Below are 25,569 nucleotides of genomic sequence, written 5' to 3'. Positions count from 1 at the left end.
ACATGAGATAATTTTGTAGTACGTCATCCCAGGTCAACAAAAAAGTGAAAGAATGCATGTAACATAATCTAAAAAGATAAACAGAACACTTTACAAAAACTAATAAAAAACACCGTAAGAACGCGCATACAGCTGCGATAAGTAACAAAATACATAACCTCACTCCTAACAAACATAAAATCTACACACACACACACACACACACACACACTATAAATATTAAACCTACCAACATTACAAGAGAGAGGGCAAAGAGGGAGACATGATTACGCTACATAAATGCATCACAGGGAAAGGGAAAATTAACAAAATAAGTATTTAACCTATGGGAAAACATCAGCAAGAGGACACTGCAAAAAACTGCATTAAAGGAGAGGTGGTAAAGACGTAAGGAAATTCACTTTCCCAAATATGGCAATTAATCAGTGAAATGTACTACCAAATGAAAGTGTGCCAAAACTAATCGTAAATTTAAGGATATGTATCATAAGAATGGTTTAATACACTGGACAGTACGAGCTTGACCCATTCCTGTAAAGATACAATTAGGTAGGTAAGTACATCTTAACTTCTGCACCACACGTACTATCTCTCTCTCTCCACACACACACACACACACACACAGCGCCATCACATCCAGCACAACACACCCCTCTTAAGCAACACCTCCACCTGACCACCACCACATTGCAACACAAGGGAGAGTAAGTAGGTCGGGAAGCAACTCTCTAATTTAGGGTTCATGGCAGAAGCTCCAGTACGGTGGTGTAATGCTGTATGATAATGGAGGAATGTGAAATGGTAGTGAATTATCATGGTACTATTTGGGTATAGGAGTTTCTGTCGATAATGGTTATCTTATGGGAACTACGTGGCTATACTGCACTTATGCTAACTTCGCCTAAAAATGCAATTTCTCCATCTCCACTGCCCAGTTGCAACAATGGATGAACACTAAATTATGGTGCTAGTCATAAAGAAGTGCAACTGACAGTAGAGTTGTAGTACTGTCTTTTACCTCGATGGGCCTCCGTAAAATAAGCTGCAAAAGGATGAGGATCCGGGCCAGGTTAAGGTAAAAAGAGTACAGTACAGTAGTGCTCACTCTTCATATTAGTGTGATGTGTTTATACCAACCCTCCAACACTAAGCAAGCAGCCTTGTAGCTGCTACGACACAAGAGGGGAATAGTCTGTGCTAGAAGTTTTCTTTCCCATCTGTACAGTGAGTCCCCAGTGACATCAAGCAGCTTTGTTCTATATCTCTCCACTCACCCCATTTGAATGTCAGGCACTGGTTTGAGATGGTGATGTTTACTTGGGATTAGGAGGATACGTCATTCTTAATCTTTTGCAATAATACAGCATTTCTGTTCATAACTGTTCATGAGAAACTGCTGTTTTCAATTCTCCTCTTCCTATTCTATTCCTTACCTTCCTCTCCTCTCTTACACCTTCCCTCCTGTCTTCTCCCTTTCTTCCCCATCCTCTCTTTCCTTCTTCTCCCACTATATGGTCTAAATTCCACTTCCATCCCCACCCCTAATGCTTCCTTCTCTCCCCCTTTCTCCTTTCCCTTTCACAGACCTTCCTCCCTATCTTTCTCCTCTGTATCCTCTTTCCCCCCTGTCCTGTTTTCCTCCTCTTCTTCTTCTCTTCCGTCCACCATCACCATCACCACCCTCTCCCTTTCCTATCCTCCCTCTTCCCCTTATTCCCTTTCCCCTCTTCCCTCTCCCGTTTACTGTGAAGAAGCGAGTGTTCCAACACACACACACACACACACACACACACACACACACACTGACTCCAGCACCAGATCTGCTGAAATGTTCGATGCAAATTAAAAACCTCTGACCTTAAGTTTTCCGCCAAATACGTGGATCTGGGAAATCCTATTATCGTGCTTTTAGAAACCGCATTATGAGTGTGAGCTTTGATAGTACATACACGGATACACATACCGTATCCGTTCATCTTCACAGCCTTCCACTTAACCCACTTCAAACTTTCTCACATAATCATACCCTTTCTACCACCCTGTTAATATCCATATTCTCTGCGTGACCAAACCACCTACATATTCTCACACTCTCGTCTGCCCCCCAAGCAACACATTTCCTTGCTCCACATCTTTTAGGAATAACTGACTGCCTTACTCCACATCTTTGCCCAATTAACTGACTTCCTTTACTTCATGTATATCAAAACGTGTCGAACCAATCATCTATCTGTGTGTCTATCTATTGGCCTCATTGCCTAACCATGCCCAACGGCCAAACTGGACTGCTTACTCAACTTTCACACCCACACCACCCACACATCAGTTCACACACACACACACACACACACACACACACACACACACACACACAGTACCTTTTCTAAACTATTTACATAACTCTCTCTCTCTCTCTCTCTCTCTGTCCAATAACAAACAGACACGTCCGATATCACTACTATCGGAATTATTATTAAAGTATATGACTGTCCAAACCACATTATCATCACCTCACCTCATCATGGAACAGGTAGAATCCAGAAACCGAAATATGTAAACAGGGAAGCAGTTTTATTATCCTTTCACAACGAAGATTCATTTTCCGTAGCCTGGTTCTGCAAATCCCAGATGATTTTACGACTTATTATTTTTTGTTTTGCAAGTGCCCTTGTGGTGTAAGCGTTGAGGGCTATACCTACCGTCTCCATTTCCAAAATACTTATACTGTACAAGCCGAATAACATGGCCAACCCGTGGCATTAATAAGATACAAGAAGAAGAACTGAGTGTTCAGTACCTGCGCCCACGGCCACGCCATGCAAATGGTCTAGTGGCCGAACGTTTATGCCCTATGACCTAGACCTCTGATCGACTGTTCTCAAAACTGAATTACGCCAGTCTCATCTGAACCTCAAGTGTTCCACCAAGTTTGGTTTAAATCGGATCGAAACTGAGTTGACTTTGCCATGTGCCCTTGACCTTTTATGTACTGCTAAAAAAAAAAAAAAAAAAAAAAAAAAGGTCAACACCTTGACTGGCCCTCAACATATCCACAGAGTCAGGTCCAAATCATATAAAAAATTCTGATTACCTTCTTCATATAATGACACACACGGGCTGTACTTATATCTTGCTGTGACCTTGACCTCCGACTGCTTATCAGAAGAGAATTCCTTCCTTCTTGCCTTAGCTTCAGCCAGTTTGGTCTAAATCGGATTAAAAATGTTTACGACGACCCTGCCATGTGACCTTGACCTTTTACTTATTCTAAAAGGTCAACCTTTTGGTTGACCCTTCACTCATCCACCAAGTTCTGATAAAATCGGATCAAAACTGTGTTACTCTGTTCACAGTCAGACAGACATGGGAACGATGCCCACCGTGAGAATATTGGGCTACACGCTCTATGTTATCACTCGTGCAACTGTAATGTTATCACTCGCGCAACTGTAGTAAAACATGTACCGAAGATGAGAGGGAATTATACATCAGCGGTAGGTTGTATACAGTTATATAGATCACTACTATTCACTCACCAATCAGAATTTCCTTATTTATCGTTAGAATCCACACACACACACACACACACACAAAAAAAATAATAATAACTTTAATTCAGCATTTCGTTGACGGTCATTTTGAAAAGCAACTAATATGTGGATATCCGCGTAGGCTATCCTTCATTCATGCATAGTAGAGCTGCCCGCCAATGCTGGGTGTGTGCAAGCCAGCAGCGACAATACATACATGCATACATACATACATACACATACCGTAAATCATTCACCACTATCCTTCGTCCATTCCATTTCTTCGTTGTCCAAACTTCGCACTCTCACATATACCGTATCCGTTCATCTTCATAGCCTTCCACTTAACCCACCTTCAAACTTTCTCACATAATCATACCCTTTCTACCACCCTGTTTATATCCATATTCTCTGCGTGACCAAACCACCTACATATTCTCACACTCTCGCCTGCCCCCCAAGCAACACATTTCCTTGCTCCACATCTTTTAGGAATAACTGACTGCCTTACTCCACATCTTTGCCCAATTAACTGACTTCCTTTACTTCATGTATATCACGAATCAACAAACGTATTTACATCTTTCCCGTCAAGAGAGTTCCTTATTCCACACTTTTCATGAATCAAGAGCCTTCCTTACTCCACATTTGGCACGAATCAACAGACTTCCTTGCCCCACATTTGGCACGAATCAACAGACTTCCTTACTCCACACTTGGCACGAATCAACAGACTTCCTTACTCCACATTTGGCACGAATCAGACTTCCTTACTCCACATTTGGCACGAATCAACAGACTTCCTTACTCCACATTTGGCACGAATCAACAGACTTCCTTACTCCACATTTGGCACGAATCAGCTGACTTCCTTACTCCACATTTGGCACGAATCAACAGACTTCCTTGCCCCACATGTTTCATGATTCAGCAGGGCGTCCTTATTTCACATATCAACAGACTTCCTTCTTCCACATCTCGCACAAATCACCAGAATTTCCTGACTCATTTTTAAGAATTAACAGACTCCTTACTCCACATCTCTCACGAATCATCACTTGCTCACTTCACATCTCTCACGAATCTCAATATTTCGTACACTGTCGAACATAGGAAAGTTTTGAGCATTCTTGTTTCCACTGCTCTCACTTCTGAGTTTTCAGTCACACACCACAATTAAAAAAAAAAAAAAATTATGTAGTAAACCAAACTAACAAAGTAAATAATAAAGAAAAGTAAAACTGTTATTAAAAGTTCAACACATCAAATTACACAATACTGATATGAAAAGAAAGACAAAATACTGTACACAGACAAAAAATGAAAGTATAGGTGAATGGCAAAGTAAATCAACATAAAAAAACAAAAACTGAGCAAAAATGAAAGAAATAATGGTTGTTATGAGATGAAGTTAATGGCCTTCACTGGTCACGCTCTCTCTCTCTCTCTCTCTCTCTCTCTCTCAATCACGAACGTCTTCCTCCACCGAAGAGAGGGTGTGAATGAATATATGATTGACGGAGGAAGAGAGGGAAGGAGAGATCTAAAGGGAAAAAAAAATGAGAGAGAGAGAGAGAGAGAGAGAGAGAGAGAGAGAGAGAGAGAGAGAGAGAGTCATTGCAATAAGAAATAATTAAAGGAACAATGGTCTCGACTGTGAAGTAACTTGGTCACTTTCTCTCGCACTACCTACTCTTGTCTACCTATTTTCTTTCATACACCTCCCCCCCCCCAATTTTTTATACTGTCTACTCACCTCCTTCCCTCTATTTTCATTCTCTCTTTTTCTCCCTCCCTTCTTCCTTCCTTCTCTCTTTTTATCCCGATTATTTCCATCAATCCCAACTATGTGTGTGTGTGTGTGTGTGTGTGTGTGTGTGAGAGAGAGAGAGAGAGAGAGAGAGAGAGAGACGTGTGTATAAAGTACGAAGTAAATCACACAACTGACCTAATGGTCTTTGAGGGGCTGTTTGTTACAAAAAAGACTATGCCTATGATATCTGAATGAACAGAGGCATGCCTGTCTTCCCTTTTCTGTAAAATTTCCATCACGCATTTCATTTCAGTCTGGCAAGAACGAGATACTCACAATTTCCTGTACGACATTCCGTTTTCGACAGAGGGTATGGCGGTGAGAAAAAGAGGTCTGCAAGTCACCTGTGCCATTTATGTTTTGTCTATTAATTTTGTTTCTATAAGTACTAATGCAGTGCCCCACCATCTCGTAGGGGAACAAAGCATGTGTAATATTTTTCAAATTAAATGTGTAGTTTTCTATACTATTTCTTTATTTCTACCTCCTTCGTTCATCTGTCAGTCTGTCTGTCTGTCTATTACCAGTAACGAGGTCAGAGTAATTTACCTAGCCAACCAAGCCGCTACCACTCCAACGCCTCCTCATTACCACAAACGCCTCCTCATTACCACAATTACTGACGCGTTTAGCACCAATTACTGAAGCTAACTACCCTGTAATTAAAGGAAATCGTCCTTGTCGTGGTCGTCCCAGCCATCATCATCATCATCATCATCGTTGTCGTCGTCACCATCCCTTTCCTACTTCCGCAATGTCGTCGGTGTCATCGCCATTGCTAATATTTTATTATGAAAACATCTGCCCGATTTTTCATAGTGATATACTAAACGAGTAATGGACTAATGGTTCGGTGTATACTAATTTAAAACTGGTAGGATAAAATAACTAACAAATAATAAGAATAATAATTAATAATAATAATAATAATAATGGCGTTTGATTCTCCCCTATCATCTATAAACAATATTAAATAGGGTGGTGAAACTGGTCATGGATTCGAATAGTTCCAAGGCATCAATAAAAAGATCTAAAATGAGAGAGAGAGAGAGAGAGAGAGAGAGAGAGAGAGAGAGAGAGAGAGAGAGAGAGAGAGAGAGAGAGATGACGCGGTGATCCACATCATTGTATCAAGTTTATTACCTAACCCATTCACGACTGGAAGGACACGCACTCCCTCACCCTCTCTCTCATACGAACAACATGTAAGGGAACTAGTCTTTTCAGACAGTGCAGGCTGAGTTATTCCCCTTGAAACAAGCCAGACTATCACCAGGCAGCAACTGAGATAACATAGATAACGTATCACCAAATAATCATTAAGATGATCATAAGATTGACATTGGCTTGGGAAACAGTGGCACCTCCCATGCATTAGTTTAACATGTTGGCAATCGTAACTGACTATACCCTGCATCATGTACTTGAAAATTATGTGAACGTTTTTTGATTTTATTCCTTGACAATGAATGCAGCATTACACTGACTGGTTACTATTAGGGTACACATCGATTAATCTGTAAAAGGCGAAACAATATATTTTTAAAGATAAATTAACACTAAAAAAAATATAGTGTCACAGTGTTAACTTCAACACCTTCATTCTTATTCATTCATATACAGTACTATTTTATAACAAACATATACAACTGCAGTCAAGAATTTCATGTTCGGACGGTGTAAACTGAAAAGGGTGGGTGAAAGTCATCTGGTTTTGCTCTCTTTCCTACTCTTGAGTTTCTCTCGTTTTTATAGACAATCTTTCTCTGAACCCCTTTATTACGTTAGTTTAATCAATGCTTGCTATCACCAGGCGATTATATCCAGCTTATCAGAAACCCTTTCTAACTAGAAGGGCCAGATGTAACTTTCATTAACTCCTCCAGACACCTCCCCTAAACAGCATTATACTGTTGGATAATCAAAATAAACGACAAAAGACGTCACCACAGGAACGATTAAATATTCATGTCCGATCACCTTGTTAGAATGTACATGTGCAAAGGTCTGTTATGTAAAACTATGCCTCTCTCTCTCTCTCTCTCTCTCTCTCTCTCTCTCTCTCTCTCTCTCTCTCTCTCTCATGGTCATCATCTTTTACGGTCACACTCTCACTCTCTCTCATGGTCACTATCTTCTCTGCTTACTCACACTCACTTTCTCCGTTTTAGGTATCAATCACTTATCTTCATAATATCACACGGGGCTGCTACCTCACACATACCAATCATGTGTGGGAGGCAAAAGAGGTTATATAAGTGGTGTGTGTGTGTGTGTGTGTGTGTGTGTGTGTGTGTGTGTGTGTGTGTGTGAGAGATGGGGGGGTGCTACCACAAACAGACATGCTTCGTACGAGTATATGCTCGCTTACGTATAAAATAATAATAATAATATTAATAACATAAAAAAACATCCAAAAATATAATAAACTATCGCTGGGGAGAAACTTTCAGCTGTTCCGCCTCGCCACTCCCAGTTTTTTCTTATCACATCCGCCCCTCCCTCCCCTCCCCCTCCCTCTCTCTCTCTCCACCTGATTCTTTCTTACCGTCCTTCCTTAATAATAATGCCTTAGTACGATTTTCTTATGCTTTTCGCCCCTTCTGCCCAATGATGTATCCTGTGTCGTATGTAGTTGCATGGTTGTGGCAAGAATAAAAACAAGAAATGTCCTTGAGATGCAGTGGTTCATCCCCGTCCTTCATCTCCTCTGTGTGTGTGTGTGTGTGTGTGTGTGTTCTTACCTAATTGTTCTTACCTAATTGTATCTTTACAGGAATGAGTCAAGCTCGTATTGTCCCGTGTCTTAGACCATATTGATCGTACATATCCTTAAATTTGTGAATTGTTTTGGCACACACTATTTCATTCGGTAGTGCATTCCATTGATCAATTGCTCTGTTTGGGAAACTGAATTTCCTTACGTCTTTATCACCTTTCTTCTTATGCAGTTTTTTGCAGTGTCCTCTTGCTGATGCTTCTCCATATGTTAAGTAATCATTTATGTCTATTTTCTCCTTTCCTGATATGCACTTATATAGCATTATCATGTCACCTCTTTTCCTTCTCTCCTGTAGTGTTGGTAGATTCAGTTTATTTAGTCTTTCTTCGTAGCTTAGGTCCCTTAAGCTTGGTATCCATCTTGTAGCGGCCCTTTGAACTTTTTCAATCTTGTCTATATGCTTTTTGAGATGAGGACTCCAGACTACTGATGCATATTCCAGGGTTGGTCTAATGAATGATGTTATTATCCTTCTTAGCATGTCTTCATTTATGTATGTGAATGCTATTCTCATATTTGTGTGTGTGTGTGTGTGTGTGTGTGTGTGTGTGTGTGTGTGTGTGTGTGTGTGTGTGTGTGTGTGTGTGCGCGCGCGCGCGGGCACTCCTAGGAACTTCCTACTACAACATTCATTTTCTCATACCGTCCTCCCTCATTAACTCTTTACAATATTGTCTTTTTGCTTCATTTCTGCTTCATTCTTGTTTCCAAAAGAAAAGTCTGTTGGGCTCAGAGAAGACCCTCGAAGTGAAAGGGTCAACCGATACTGCTTTTAATCCCTCCAGCCAAAAAGTCTGTCATTTGGCGCTAAAATACAACCCCTCCTTCGTCTGAGCTGCTGCGAGTCATCCCTGCTCTCTCTCTCTCTCTCAGTATCCAAGCACAAGATTCTTCCTCCCTTCCTGCTACCACGCCTCCCCCTCCCTCCATCTTTGAACTTTCCTACAGCCCTCCACATTCTCCACCACCTCTCTGAGTCTGGCAAACTGGATATAAATGTATTTCTGTCACAGCAAGAAGCCTCTCATTGCCCGCATTACACTGTCTTCTCGGTAGCAAGAATAACAAAATGTGTCCTTGGGCTGCATGTGTTAGCGGCTTCACTCCCATACCGTACTCGCATTTTACATTCTGTTTCTGTTACCTTTTCCTGAGTGATTTATTTATTTTATTACACCTTTCTGTCCTATCCTGCGTTACATAATTCCTTCCTATGTCACCATACTCTGCATAAATCAAACATAGAAGGATATCAACCAACCATATCAAGAAATATATCGCTAAGGAAGAGGTGCAAGGGATCGAGACTCCATACACGACCTGCATACGAACCTTAGCCTTCATTAACCTCTTCACTACAAGAGGTCTGTCCTAAACTGCATAAAAGTGTCTGTAATTAGCAAGAAAATGGAAAAGTAGGCTATCGGACTGAAGGGTGTTAATGGTGGCCGTAATAGAGGCATCTTTATTATCTCTCACCACTTCCTCTCTTCCTCCACTCTAGTCAGCCCTCCCTCATGTAGCCCTAATATAACACTTGTAAGTCTTGGGAAGCCTGTTTGAGTTCATTTAATATGCACTGCACTTCTGACTGAGCTTCGGATGCATGGTAAACAAGGAAGCTGGTTGAGAGAGAGAGAGAGAGAGAGAGAGAGAGAGAGAGAGAGAGAGAGAGAGAGAGAGCGAGAGAGAGAGAGAGATGTATGGATGAGAGACAGTGCATGGGGCATGTAAATGTACTCGTATGCCAGACTGACATAAAGCAGATGGCAAGCCAGGCAGGAGTAAAGAAGACTACCTGGTAAGATTGGAGGAGAGGAATGCGCGGGATGAGCTGAAATGGATGTAGGTGGTGTGCATGGCGAGGGGGAATATACCCTGTGAAATGGGAGATCACTGTGGAGTACTGCTGCACAGTAATGGTTTGAAAAAAAAAAAAAATCCAAGAAGCTACAAGAAGGTGAGGAGGTGGGTGGTGGGCAGATCTGAGTGGGCAAGACAAGTTGGGATGTTGATGAACACTAGTGCAAAGGATTACACCCGATGAAGCTAGATGTTGAAATTTTGGCGGCACTTGCGTGGGGATGGCTCATATCAGCTGCCTCGCACAACAAAAACAAAACAAGTAATCACGTGTCATTGTCATATGCCTCCACGCTACTTACAAACATACCTATACCGTGCGATCATTGCCCTCCCGTGAGTACCGTAAGATTCGTTTATGTAGAAAGGGAAAGGAAAGGAGAGTGAAGCATTATTACATCCACATATTGTTAGCGTAGATAAATCTTAATTATAGAAGGAAAACTGACCACATATTCAGGTAATAAAAACTGTCATGATGATGATGATGATGATGATGATGACGAAGACGACGACGAGGACGACAAGGACGATGAAGATGATGGTGAATTTTGTAAATCTCAGGAAATAAACTAGGCAACCTCATCCGTGTATTAAAAACTGACCCAGCTTTAGGAAGGAAAAATGTCTGAATGATGATGTTTTTCAGTACTCTTTTGTGTGTGTGTGTGTGTGTGTGTGTGTGTGTGTGTGTGTGTGTGTGTGTGTGTGTGTGTGTGTGTGTGTGTGTGTGTGTGTGTGTGTGTGTGTGTGTGTGTGTGTGTGTGTGTGTGTGTGTGTGTGTGTGTGTGTGAATCTTGGGCTAAGAACGACAGACCACACCATAATATAAAAATTAGTTATACTAACCACATCTCAATATGAAAGGCACACCATCCCATCTCTCGTTGTTGATCCTGGTGACCGCTAGGGCGTAGGTAGGTGTGGTGGAGCCCTCGGGTACTGTGGGGTCGTCCAGGTAGCCCTCCTTGGCCTCACCCTCACCATCAGGGTCACCCACGTACTGACCCAACACCACGTCTTCCAGACCCACTGCCTCCATAGACTTGAGCACCTTCACCTGCCGGATAACACGGGATACCGGTACGTTAGACAAAATAACACATCAATACTTTTAACACAATCTTCATGACACGTAACACATTTTAACTCAGGTGTCATACTGACCTTCTAAAGAGCATGCCATGATAAGGATAAATTAGTCATCAACATAACACACCAACTTCAGTCACCCATACGTAAAGCAGTTCAACAAAAGCTCAATAAAGAGCTGCGAGAGAGCACGATATACCAAAGAGAAAATTAGACATTAACTTGTCGACATTCCCTTATCATTCTTCCACATGTAACACAATTCTGCACAAGTTCCATCAGGCATATCAACATCACCCAACACTACACCACAAAATATTAAACCCATCATTATTCTTATAGGACCTAAACATTACTCCAAAACAGAGCTGTACGAGTATAGCTAAAACCACAAAAACATACTCAATTGAAAGAGAAAGGTGTCGCGGGACGGGTACAGGAAAGAGAAAATAATACGGAAGGGTGAAGGGGTACAAAGAGAGAGAGAGAGAGAGAGAGAGAGAGAGTTACATAGATACACAGACCACACAGACCTTACGGTCCCTACGAGGTGGTCCGGCCTTAATCCTAATATAGTGCATAGGAGCAGGAGAAAAGGATAGCACAGCAGAAGGCTCTCTCCCCCACCCTCCAGACCCTCCGGCATTTGCCGTACAGGAAACAAGAGAGGAAGTAATACCTTGCAGGAATGAAAAACCTGAAGGAATTTTATAGGATCGGCAGAAAGTAGAATAATATGGAAAAGGAAAATTTGGGCATACGGCCACATACTCTATGCATGCAATTTTTTTTTTTTTTATCAAAAGATGAATGTTTATCTATTATTTATATTCTATAATATTGTCTGTGTCTAATAGACACATGAATGCAGACGCGAATATGCAATAATTGCTCCATCCTAACTAAACGATACCAATTGCGTCGAGATACATGTCCAGTCTCTTTTTAAACATATTTATGGTACCACTTTCAATTACATTCCCAGGGAGTTTATTCCATTCGCTTACAACAGAGTAAGTGAAGAAGTTTTTGGTTGTATCAAGATTAGCCCTCCTTGCTTGCAACTTCATACCATTTCCTCGAGTTACACTCTCGGCAATTACTGTGAATAGCTGGTTTGAATCAGTATTACTGAAGCCTTTTAGAATCTTAAAACATTCAATCAGTTGTCCCCTGAGTCTCCGTTTTCTAAGAGAGAATAGGTTTAATTCCTTGAGTCTCTCGAGGTATGGTTTATTCCTCAGGGACGGGATTAACTTGGTAGCCCTACGCTGGACCGCTTCCAGTATTTCTATGTCTTTAATTAGGAGAGGCGCCCAAAACTGCACTGCAAACTCTAAGTGTGGCCTGACTATGCTTTTGTATAGGGGGATTACAGTATCTTTGCTTTTATATGTAAAATGTCTTTTGATGAAGCCTAGGGTCATGTTGGCTTTATTGGCGGCAGAGATACATTGATTCGAACATTTCAGATCGTCTGAAATTAGTACGCCTAGATCCTTAACTAGTGAGGACTTGCTAATGATTTGGCCCTTCATTTCGTAATCATACCTTTTGTTTTTCTTCCCACATTGCAGTACCTGACATTTGCTTACACTGAAGGGCATTTGCCATTTTTCTGACCAGCTGATAATTTTATCAAGGTCATTTTGAAGGCTAATTCTGTCTTCTTCAGTTAATATAGAGAGAGAGAGAGAAAGGGGGGGGGGGACGGCAGGTGGTGAATAAGAAATGCGAGGGGAGGGGAGGTAAGAATGAGAAGGCATAAGAAAGGGACGGGATGGCAGGGGAGATGATGGGGAAAGAATATTCAGAAAGGGAGAACGAAGGCTGTGTGTGTGTGTGTGTGTGTGTGTGTGTGTGTGTGTGTGTGTGTGTGTGTGTGTGTGTGTGTGTGTGTGTGTGTGTGTGGTGACGTTAGCGATAAAGAATAACACTAGGAAAAAAATCTGCAATAAAACGACAAAAACAAGGACAACATAAGATTCTCTCTCTCTCTCTCTCTCTCTCTCTCTCTCTCTCTCACACACACACACACACACACACACACACACACACACACACACACACAATGCGTACTTAAGACCCTCATAAATATCAGCGGTACTCTTGATGCTGAGAGAGAGAGAGAGAGAGAGAGAGAGAGAGAGAGAGAGAGAGAGAGAGAATAAGATGACGGTGGTGAAGAGGGGGGAGGAAATGAAGATGATGATGATGATGAGGAGGAGGGGGGGAGGGGAGGACGGAGATAAAAATAGGTATATATGATGGCAGATGAGAAAGGGAAGTAAGGAGCATGGGAAAGGATGTGGAAGCTTGTAATAATCATTATGTATACTTTATGTGTGTGTGTGTGTGTGTGTGTGTGTGTGTGTGTGTGAGGAATAATTGTAAATAACTTACACACATGTATACTCCATATATCTACACACAAACAGAATAGGAGGAGGATGGAAGAATGTGATGGACGTCGGGGAGTCCCCTTGGGGATGGGCGTGGGGACAAAAGAAAATGTTCCTACTGTGCTGGGGATTTCTCTCTCTCTCTCTCTCTCACGCTCTCTCTCTCATCCGCTTCAGACCCTATCTCGCTACTCAGAACGCCAGACGGTTTTTATTGCTACAGGGATGCTTCCAGTTGCCTAAGGGTTAACATCTATCACGATGAAGTCAAGTCCTAGACGACAGACGACGACTTCTACGCGTTTACCCGGGCTAACAACAAGCTATTTCCCTCGCCACAAGAAATCTCCCATCCTCCAAGGGTTAACTACAATTAACTAGGAAAACTCTCTCTCTCTCTCTCTCTCTCTCTCTCTCTCTCTCTCTCTCTCTCACACACACACACACACACACACACACACACACACAGTAACATCAGCATCATTGTTATTATCTCTGCTCCCCCCCCCTCTCTCTCTCTGTCACACACACACACACAAAGTAACGTCAGCATCATTGTTATTATCTCTGCTCCCCCCCCCTCTCTCTCTCTGTCACACACACACAGAGTAACATCAGCATCATTGTTATTATCTCTGCTCCCCACTACCGTCCTCCTTCTCGCACTTCTTTTAGCAATGTAAAAATAAAATGCGGTGTTCCTGTATTCAGGCAGTGGTGTGGAAAATGATGGTAGCAAGGAAGGGAGAAGTCAAGGACAGTGTACAGCAAAAACAGGCAAGGGAAGTGCAAAGACAAGTGGAGGGAAGGAAAAGGAGGGTAATACAAGAAGGGAAAGGGAAGAGAAGGGAAGGGACGGTTAGGGAGGTGTGGGAAGAAATCAAAAGAAAGGGAAAGGAACGGAACGGAACCAGCGACAAGGTAAGGAAAGAAAGAAATCGAAAGGGAGAGAATATTAAAAATTTTAAGAAACAATCATTTTCAAAATGTTCTCTGAAGATTATTTTCAAATGATGAAACAACGAAAGTCATACGGTATCTGGGCTTTGGCGTACCTCAGGCACATCAATTTTTGCACAGGGAAGTGAAAAAGTTATTACATGACAGTATTGTAATACAAACTCTAACGTACGGAAGTGAAGCTTGGACTCTGTTGGAGGGACACAAGTCAAGAGTGAGAGCAGAAAAAATGAGTTATTTGAGAGGAGCACGTGGAGTCACATGGAGAGAGAGACTGACAAATGAGGATGTGAAGGAGCGTTGTGATGTGAATGTGGTTGTGATTGGAAGCGTTAGGAGGAACACACTGAGGTGGTTTGGCCATGTGGAGAGGATGCAGAGTGAGAGACTGACGAGGAGAGTATATGTGAGTGAAGTGGAGGGGGAGACAGGGAGGGGAAGGCCAATGATGAGATGGAGGGATGGAATGGAGAGGTATATGAGAGAGGGGGGTGTGAGCTGGGAGCAGGGCAATGAAATGGCGGGGGACAGGGTGACGTGGAGGAGATTTGTTTGTGGCCACCCCGTATAAGAACATAAGAACATAAGAAGAGAGGATAACTGCAGTAGGCCGGTTGGCCCATGCTAGGCAGCTCCTAGAAGAGTAGCTGAACTACTAGAATGAGATAAGGATAACAAAGAAGAAGGCTCTCCCCCGCCCTCCAAACCCTCCAGCCGAAGCCGGCAGGAAAAAGTCAGAAAGAACACCACGCCGTATAGAAAAACTGGCGTGGACATTTTACAGGAAAGTGTGAAAGGAGAATAGAGACTATCACAGTGTAACCTGAAAAGAAAATTTTTTTGAATTAGTATTGGTTATAAGATTTTCTTTATTCTATATCCACCCCTTATTTGTCATATGCTTATCTAGCCTGTGCTTGAAACTCTCAATGGAAGAGGCAGCAACTACTTTACTAGGTAGCTTATTCCATTCGTCTACTACTCTATTACCAAACCAATTTCTACCGATTTCCTTACTGAAACGGAATTTTTCTAGTTTGAAACCATTATTTCTAGTTCTATCCTGTATGCTCACTTTAAGTACCTTGCTAATATCTCCCTTATTTATACCATTCATCCACTTAAACACCTCAATTAAGTCTCCCCTTACTCTACGCCTCTCTAGCGAATGCAGACGTAGTCTTTTCAGTCTGTCTTCATATGACAGGTTCCGGACGTCATGTATCATTTTAGTCATTCTTCTCTGTACATTTTCTAACGAATTAATATCCATTCTATAGTAAGGACACCAGAATTGTACTGCGTAGTCTAAATGTGGCCTTACTAATGCTAGATAAAGTTTTAGTATTACTTTAGATGATCTATTGCTCACGCTTCTCGAAATAAATCCTAGGACCCTATTTGCTTTATTTCTCGCATTAATGCACTGTTGCCTTGGTTTAAGGTCGTTACTAATCATAACTCCTAGATCTCTCTCGCATTCCGATTTGCTAATTTCTTTGTTATCTAAGCTGTATTTAGTATCTCCAATGGTCTTGCCTACGTTAAGTACTTTACATTTTTCAACGTTAAATTCCATTTGCCAAGTTTTAGACCATTTGGACAATGTATCGAGGTCTTTTTGTAAGTTATGGCAATCGTCAGTAGAGTTAATGATACGCCCTATTTTTGTATCGTCGGCAAATTTGCTGATGCTGCTATTGACTCCTAAGTCTAGATCATTTATATATATGATAAATAATAAGGGACCGAGTACTGAACCCTGTGGTACACCGCTAGTTGATTGAGGCGTCTGGCAATAGATAGATAGATAGACAATATTAAGTAAACCTAGAGAAGAGAGCTTTGTTATATAACGTAGTCAGAGAATTGACTTTCCATAAGGCTTGGTATTACATCGCGGAAAAGTCGAACCATGTGGACAAGCACTAATCCAGTTAAGCTTTGGTTAGGTTTCGTCTGTTTTAATTAATACTCTTCACGCAAAAGTGGGATAAGTTATTCTCTATTTGTACTGTGTAGTAAATGACGCGAAAGATGCGAAGGGAAGGAGAAGAGCAAGAGGAAAGGAGGAGGGGGGAGATAAATAAGAGGCAAGAAACAGGAATGCAAGCCAGCGAGTGAAGAAAGCGCTACATGCTAGTATACCATTTTTAACTCTGACGTACAGGACCGAAAAGTGGACCAAGATTTATTTCTTAAGTCGAGAGTGAGGCCAGTGACTTGTCAATATACGAGCCTATGGTCAAAAGAACGCTAACTTGAAGAATATGGTGAGGAAGCGATGTGGAACGAATGAAGATTAAGAGTGTGATCTGGAAGGTGTAAGAGTCTGAGGTGGTAAGGAGGAGGAGGAGGAAGGGAAACAAGGTGGGAGTGCAATTATACGAGAGGGTGATGTGTCGTGGGAGGATGGGTCGTTGCTAAGTAGGATAAGTCTGGAGGTAATTCTCGGCGGAGTCTCCCCTCACAGGAAGCGGCGTCAAGCAACAGACAGTACATGGCACAAAGAAGGTAGCCTATCAAGAATGCCTAGTGAAAAATTATGCATGCATTAAATCGTCAATGAAGGTTTTAAACGATTTATCAGATGAGCTTATGAAGCTCCGTGTGGAGACAGACCAACGAGGAAGTTATGGTACAGAGGTGGATGTGATGCAAAGTGTGAGGAGAGGTCGTGTCAGTGTACCTTTAGATGGTTCGGCCACGTGGACAGAATGGAGAGTGAGAAAGTGTCTATGAGCTCGTTTACAACATCAAAGCACATACATCGTCAGTCCTTAAGTGTGTTTTCAAAGCACAGTAGCAAAGCCGTGCTGGGACTGATCGTGTAGACCGAAGCGCTGAACAACGAAGCCTTCTTTATATGCAGACACATTCGGGATCCTCATAACCGCGTGGTCACGTATGAGGGTCCCTGCCACTTATTTCCGTTCTGTGTACCATTTATGCACTTTTTCTTATTCAGGAAAGTCTGGGTTGGATAAGGTTTGTTTTCTTAGTATTAGGTCAGGTAAGTTTGTAAGTTAGATTACTCTGTTTGGCTAGGATAGGTTATCGTAAGTTACATAAGAGTAAAAAAAAAAAATGAAAGCTCGATCATCCTGAGATAAACTTGACGCGAAGTGCAAAAATAGCATACATTTCGTAGACAGACAGGAATAGATCTACATGGGTTAAATCGCCCAAGCTAAATCCGTTAATCCGGCACCATTCTCATTTAACTCTCGCTATCACCCTACACTTATTTTACTCAGCTTCAGAAAAAATCATGGAAGTGGAGGGGTTGAATTTAGCCCTCACAAACTCCTTCACTGGGAAATCTCTCTCCTAGGCAAAGTAATGTGTGGGTGGCAGGATGAAATTATAGAAAACGTTCATGGACCAACGGGTTAAATGTATTCACACACACACACACACACACACACACACACACACACACACACACACACACACACACACACAGAAAGTGAGAGAGAGAGAGAGAGAGAGAGAGAGAGAGAGAGAGAGAGAGAGAGAGAGACAAAAACTGGTGTGAAGAAAAAGTTGTGGGTGCGTAGAGGACATGGGGGAGGGAAGGGAATGACATGGGGGAAACGGAAGGGAAGGGAGACGGTAGGAGAAAAAGGAGGGTGATGGAGAGGAGAGAAAGGAGAAAGGAAGGGATGGGAAGGACCGGAATGCAAAGAGAAAAGAGATGGAAAAGTAGGAGAAAAGGAGGAAAAAGAAGGAAAGGGTGACGTGGGGATAGGCATGGAGGGAAGGAAAATAAGGAGAGAGAGAGAGAGAGAGAGTGGGGGGGGTGGCGGGGGGACGAGGGTAGGAAAGGGGAAGAGAGGATGGTAAAAAGAAGGAAAAGGTGGTGAAGAGAGGAGATAAGGGATGAAAATAAGGAAAGAGAGAGAAGTGAATGGAGGAGTGGGAAGGAGGGATGGATGAGTAGGGAGGGAAGAACTATGGGGAAAAAGAAGGAAAGAAGAGTGGCCGAGGGTAGTGCATGGAAGTATGGTGCAGAAGGAAAGACGGTGAAAAAGAAAAGAGGGAAGGACAGCGGAAACCAAGAGGAAAGGAAGGAAAAAAAGGAACACAAGGAAAATTTGAAAAGGATAAGGAATGGAACAATCGACCTACAAAATAGAATGCGAAGAATGAAAGAGGGAATGAAAGAATGAGAGGGGATGTAAAGCGGTACACCCAGTGTGGCACTGCCAGTTACTGCCAGCCGAAAGAAGAGATGGATGCTTGGAAGTGCAGGAACTAAAGAAATGAAAAAAATAAATAAATAAAAACAAAGAAACAAGCAAGAAACCGAAAGACGAGGAGTATGCTTGAAAGCCATGAGAATTAATCATACGAAATGGAAATAAGAGAAATGGAAAAGAGGTAAAAATGTATATAGCAATGAAAGCATAAGAGCCAAAGCTGACTGAATAATAACGCAAGAGAGAAATTAGGCAAATGCCATAAGATGTGAATGCTTTGAGGCCGGTAAACCTCTGTGCAAAGGTTTAATTTGTGGGTGAAACTGGTGGGTTTTTGTGCAATTAGAGAAAAGATCCGCACAGAGAAAGTGGGGAAGGAAAGGACGGGCGAAGAAAACGGGAGAGGGGCAAGGAGGGGGATTCTGGGTGGAGGGATGGGATGAGGGAAGTGAGGGGTGAGGGAGGGGGGAAGGAAAATATTAGGAATGGGAAAACCAAGGGGGAGGGAACAGGGAGAAAGGGGAGGTCAGGGAAAGCTAGAAATGGAGAAGAGTAGGTAGGTAGGAGAGAGGGAGAAGGGGAGGGTAGGAAGAGCCAGAGATGGGGAAGGGTAGGCGGGAGAGAGGGAGAAAGGGGAGGGTAGGGAGAGCGAGAGATGGGAAAGGGTAGGCGGGAGAAAGGTAGAAAGGGAAGGGTAGGGAAAGCGAGAGATGGGAAAGGGTAGGCGGGAGAGAGGGAGAAAGGGGAGGGTAGGGAAAGCGAGAGATGGGAAAGGGTAGGCGGGAGAGAGGGAGAAAGGGGAGGGTAGTGAAAGCGAGAGATGGGGAAAGATAGGTAGGGGAGAGGGAGGAATGCGAAGAAGAGAGGAAGGGATGGAGTGATCCAGGGGAAAGGGGGAGTCTGGAGAGGATTACAACGGAAGAGGGAGGGAGAGCGACACAGAAGGGTTGGATGGAAAAGAGGAGTGGGAGACAAGAGATGGGGGGGGGGGGAAGTAAGGACAGGAGGGGAAATATAAAGGATAGGCAAGGGAGGGGACGGAAGGTAAGAGAAGAGGAGGTGGGGGGAAGAGGGAGGATACAAGGGAAGATGGAGACATGGGCAGGAGGACTGAAGAGTGGGGTTCAAGAGACGGGGGAGGGGACTTGGTAAGGAGGACTGAAAGGGAGCAGGGTACAACAACGGAGGGGGGAGTAAGGGAAGTGACGGACGAGGCAGGGCGGGAATGAAGGAACTTGTAGAAAGAGAGGGGGAGGGGAGTGGCAAAGGAGCGAGGGGAGGGAGGAGGGGAGCAGGAGACACTGGTAAGGGAGGAGGGGAAAGAAGAGTCGAGAAAGGATCTAGAAATAAATGAGACGCAAGGTGGCATATGAAAGAAAGTATGAGAAACTGAGGGAAAGCTAGAAGAGGGAGAAGAGGAAAGGAAGAGAGGTTTCTGCGAGAGACGTAAGTATCAGAAAAGGAGATGCTACAAGAGGAAGACGAGGAAAGGAAGATTAATCTGAAAAAAATAACAAAATATAATGATGCACAACAGGCAGCTACTATTAAACGGTATGAGAGCAAGACAAGGATAAAATGAGAATACTCCCTCCCTCTCTCTCAACCGTCCATCCGCTCAGCAAGTCCTCCACCCTGAGTAAGCAGGAACATCAACCCTTTGACACTGCTGACAAGGATATATTATGGGAAAGAACTAAAGGAAAACAATGTACTAGCCTTCTGTAATACACACACACACACACACACACACAGACACAATGACACACACACACACACACACACACACACGAGCTAGAAACAAACATAAACAAGTCCACAAACATACATTAACACTTACATACAAACATACAATGACGCGGGGTATGAACTGAGAGAGAGAGAGAGAGAGAGAGAACGACCTACATGATATCCAGTCATTATTATAGGCACCAAATCACAAAATATCGTGTACACAGAAACCATCCCCCCAACACACACCACCCCACTCCAAACATACACACCCACACCCACCCAGCCAAACACCTACACCTCCCCCACACACACTACTCCATACACACCCACACAAAGGCAACTACACATCCTTACACCCGGGAAGAAAGAGAGAACGCACATTATGGCCTGGAAATGGGGCAGGAAGCATAAAAACTAGAGTGCAAAGGTTTCACGAATATAGCTTTCTGAACGAGGCTGTAAAAGGTTGAAGGGGTTTTAATATCAGTAATTATGGAGGAGGGAGGGAGGTAAGTTGAAAGGAGAAGGTACACATACAATTCTGGAGAAATGTAGATTGGATGGAAGAAGTGAAGGAGTAAAGGACGGAAGGTAGACAAACAAATGTATACTAACATGAAAGAAGGAAGGAAGGAAGGAGGGATGGACGGAAAGAAGGAAGGATGGATGGATGGATGGATGGATGGATGGATGGATGGATGGATGGAAGGAAGGAAGGAAGGAAGGAAGGAGGGAGGGAGGGACGGAAAGAAGGAAGGATGGAAGGAAGGAAAAAAGGAAGGAAAGAAGAAGAAGATAAGGAAAGACAAACAAAATAAATGAACAGAGATGATAAGTGGGTGGGTGAGGCTGCCTGAGTGGTTGGCAACTTGATTCGTTGGTGGATATGTGGGTGGGTGGGCAGTAGGTAGGTTGGCAGGGAGGGAAGAAGGTCGGTATGGTATGTAGGTAGAAGAAATGGGAGAAGGAAAACTTTAAGCAGACGCGAGGGAAGGAGAGATGAAAGGAAGTTGGGTATAGAGCTTGAAGGAGGGTGAGAAGGAGGGAAGGATGGTAGGTAAGACGATAGGCAGGCTTTACATAGGAGGGGTCATATGTGAGTGAATGGGAAGGTTAATACAGAGGTTGGTTAATGCTATGTAGTAAAGGTAAATGCTGGGTAAAGACAGAGAAGGTTGGTACGCGGGGAGACTGATATACAACGAGGTAAAAGGATGCAGACACATGGAGAAATAAAAGATAAAGGGACACCGATTGACAGAAGGAATGAACAAAGGAATAAATAGGCTGGAAATACAGGAAGACAGAGAGAGAGAGAGAGAGAGAGAGAGAGAGAGAGAGAGAGAGAGAGAGAGAGAGAGAGAGAGAGAGTTGATAGGGGAGGAGGTTGTGTGAAACAAGATAAAATGAAAGATGGAAGGAAATAAGGATGCAATGACTAAAGACAATGTAAAGGAAGGAAGGAAGTAGTAAAAATGAATGATTAAGGAAGGAAAGAAGTGGTAAAAATGAATTATTTAGGAAGGTAAAATGAGATGGAAGAACAGGATGGAAAACAGATGCTAGAAAACAAGTAAAGGCCTATTATGGAAAGGAGAAAAGGGACTTGAAAAAAGTGAAAAAAAAAAAAAAAAATGTAATGGAAAGAATGAATGAGGGAAGAAAAGGATGAGAGGGAGGAAGCAAATCCGTGGAAAAGGAAGAAATGCTTTAAGAAGGAAGGCAGGAAGGGACGCAGTAGGGAACACGGAAAAAAAAAAAAAGGTGAAGACAAATACAGAAAGGAAGAAACAGACTTCGAAGAGGAAAAAAAATAGGAAGGAAGGGTGGAAGGATGGAAAGGGGTGGGGGGAGAGGGAGTGGAAGGTTGCCCTAGGGCTGGTTAATGAGATTGTGACCGTGACAAGGTTACTTTCATCACCATAATCACCATCACAACCACCACAACTACCATCATCGTAACTACCATCATAATAATTACCGGTAAAGGGGGCCGGAGAGAGGGAGTGGGAGGTTGCCCAAGAGATAGGGACCGTGACAAGGTTACTTTCGTCACCATACCATCATTACAACCACCACAACTATTATCATATAACTACCACCATGAGAACTACTATCACTATAATTACCGGTAAAGGGCGCTTTGTGAGCGCGTGCGAGCGAGCGAGCGTTTGTACATACGTCTATCATAATTTCATCTCGGTGATGAATTACACGCGCAATGTTCAATTCTCTGCTCCCGACCTGCCGTGCCAACGAACTGCGTCGGTAAACGCTTGGCCACTGACCGAATGATAAAACCCAGAAATGGGGCGATTACCCTTGCTGATTTCACCCCCTAAACATAGAAAAAAAAATCACGTAAAATTATGGGCGAAATATCTGATATTTAACTGTCAGAATTCATGCAAGAAAATATGGTGTTACAACGGGAAATCTTTTCTAAATCGATTTCATGGTGGAGCATTTCAAATGAAGCCCTCGGTACAGTACATTCCCTAGGAAACTGGGATTCCAAGGTGTTTCTTTGGTCTCATGATTAAATATGTAGATAAAAACAAAAATTATTGGATGTATCTACTACCTGCTGAAAGAATATATTCTTTCACACAACAGAAAAGTTATTAGCCTCTGAAAACCATCACGGTCGTGCCGTGTTGGGCCGGGCCGGGCAGGGTCGTGTCAGGCGCTCATGTCTCAGCTGAACGTACCGGTAAACATCGCTTCGTAACGCTTGCTCGCTTCGCTCGCAACTACCATCAAAACCACCACCACTGATGCTACCAATAGCACCACAACCACTACTACCACCACCACTATCATTTCACCTATCAGCACTATTATTACCACCACTAACTTAAACCAAACTACCATAAATATTGCTACCTACACAATCCACACCACAAATATCACTACCTTAACCTCCACTACCATAGCCAGTACCACACCTACTACATCAAGGCAATTGCAAGTCCCACAACTACCCTAGCACTACCATCACAACCACCCCAATCTAAACTATCACTATTATCACACCATCTACAAATATTATTATCTCAGTCACCACAGCTACTACAAACGCCAATACAACTACCACCACTACAACCATATCAACTAACTAGAGCTGCTACAAGTCTGCCAGTACGACATTAACCACAATTAACAAAAGCACCAGTCACTTGTAACACTACCAAAATCACTAACAAAGCAACAACAACTGCTGCTACTACATTACTATCACCCCCACCACTATTACAGCAACAAATACTACTACTACTACTACTACCACTAGTACTATACTATCACTCCCACTACTACTACTAAACAACATCAGTTATGATTACAACTACTACTACTATTATTAAATCCCACTGGGTACGCTAACACCTTATTTTACTCTTGGTATCCCCAGACAATCTTATTCAGCCTTGGGGATGATCTTTGGTAGAAAAAATATTATATATACTCTCATTATATTTTCAGAAACGTGGTGTAATACATTTACATTCTCTACGTGCTGCTGCTAGACGATGAAAAGACATTTTGTACTGAATCTAGTTATAAATAAAAACAAGTCGCCCATAACACCACTTTTCTAGGAGCTGGAGAGGGACGCCTTCACGTGGTGGTACTGATATAAATGGGTGGCTCCATTGCCAGGTTATACAAATGTCCCTCATTTCCCTCCCTATCCTCCAAAAGGTGGGATGGTGGACTATGAGAGGAGGACGACTTCGGCCTGCAGTCTACTGAATTCACATTTAAGATGAACTTGGGGCTTCAAGAAGAACTACTACTATAGTCAATATCCAACAAAATGCAGCCCTCCCTCACACTATTTCACTGTCCTGCTAGTTTATCAACGGTATCCTCCAGATATCAAGCTTTTTGCTATTATTCCCTCGTAGTTCATTTTGTAACGACTGGTGATCTTCACGTGGACAGCTGTGTTGCCCTCGAGGTCTGAGCACCTTGGTCGGCCCGAGGCAGAGTGAAGATGACCTTATCAACGAGAATGACAAGCAACACACGCGTCATGCAGGCTATCACATGAATGTTGGGTTATTCAGTATTGTCACACAGGATGATTTAGGTCCGTCTTGAGTAGAACCACCTGAAAGCCGACAACAACGACTACTACTACTACTACCACTACTGTTCTACTACTGCTACTACTACCACTACCACTACTAGTGGTTGTATAATAATGGATCTTTTTAGTGCTGCGAAGGAGTTTTGAAAGTTGCAACCAAGGCCACTCCCTAGCTCTAGTAACAACTGGATGATATGCAAGTCCGTGAACAAGCATTCATTCACAATCCTCCCTCTATATCCGTTTCATCTTGGTAAGTGTGTGATAGGAGGGAGTGCCCACCATTCACTCGCTTCCCGTACTGCCATATTCCTTCATTTCACTTTACACAGTGACAAAGCAAAAATTTTCTTGTAACCCCAGTAACAAAATGCTACGCGGTGTGGTAACCATATAACGAAATAGACACCTGGTGGTTTGGTGGATTCAGGCAGTTCCTAAGGATGTGGCTCGTAGGGGTTTGCATCCGAGGGGTGGATGGGGGTTTACTGATCACATACTGTAGCCATGGGATGAGTGACTGGCCATTTTCGCCTTAAATCTCTGGACTAGTATCCTAACCTCGGGCCACTACTCTTTTAATGGGGCGATACAAGCTTGGACGGATGGATGAATGGATGGATGGTGGTTCTTTTTATATTGTTTACAGTATAACAATTTAAATCTACTACTACTACTACCACAACAGCTCCTCCTCCTACTATTACTACTAACACCTTCATCTCCCCTCACATATGCGACAGTTTCTATCATCTTCCCAATAAACTTTCCTTTCGTCCTGTCAAATAACTCTATTCCCGCCAAAGCATAAATTACCCCATCATATCACTCATTTTTCTACCCAAATCACTCCTTTACCAGCCAAATCAATCGCTTTTCCAGCCAAATAACTGTTACCGGTCAAATCGCTTTCTTTTACCAGCCAAATCACTCTAATCGGCCAAATCATTTTCTTCTCCGGCCAAATCACTGGCTTTTACGGCCAATCACTCTCCTTTACCCACCAAATCAGTCACTTCTTCCACGTAATGACTCTTCCCACTAAATCTGCTCTGATTTCCGACACAAAAATATAATTTTTACTATATCAGACACTAA

At 42.8% G+C, this 25,569-nt stretch overlaps 1 protein-coding gene across 1 annotated transcript in view; it reads right to left on the bottom strand.

The window, feature by feature from the left end:
* The window catches only part of Zw (glucose-6-phosphate 1-dehydrogenase Zw), a 61,420-nt gene that overhangs the window by 13,727 nt on the left and 22,124 nt on the right, over window positions 1-25,569 (bottom strand). The window contains exon 3 of the mRNA XM_080274181.1: window positions 10,838-11,048. Coding sequence (XP_080130307.1) covers window positions 10,838-11,048 — 211 coding nt within the window. The remainder of the gene's footprint in view (window positions 1-10,837; window positions 11,049-25,569) is intronic.

The sequence above is a fragment of the Coenobita brevimanus genome, chromosome 57 (genome assembly GCF_032717465.1).
Source record: "Coenobita brevimanus isolate Jiangsu-jjx chromosome 57, ASM3271746v2, whole genome shotgun sequence".
In the NCBI taxonomy this organism is placed as follows: Eukaryota; Metazoa; Arthropoda; class Malacostraca; order Decapoda; family Coenobitidae; genus Coenobita; species Coenobita brevimanus.
The sequence above is the reverse complement of the archived record's forward strand: the minus strand, read 5'-3'. Positions and strand labels throughout refer to the sequence as shown.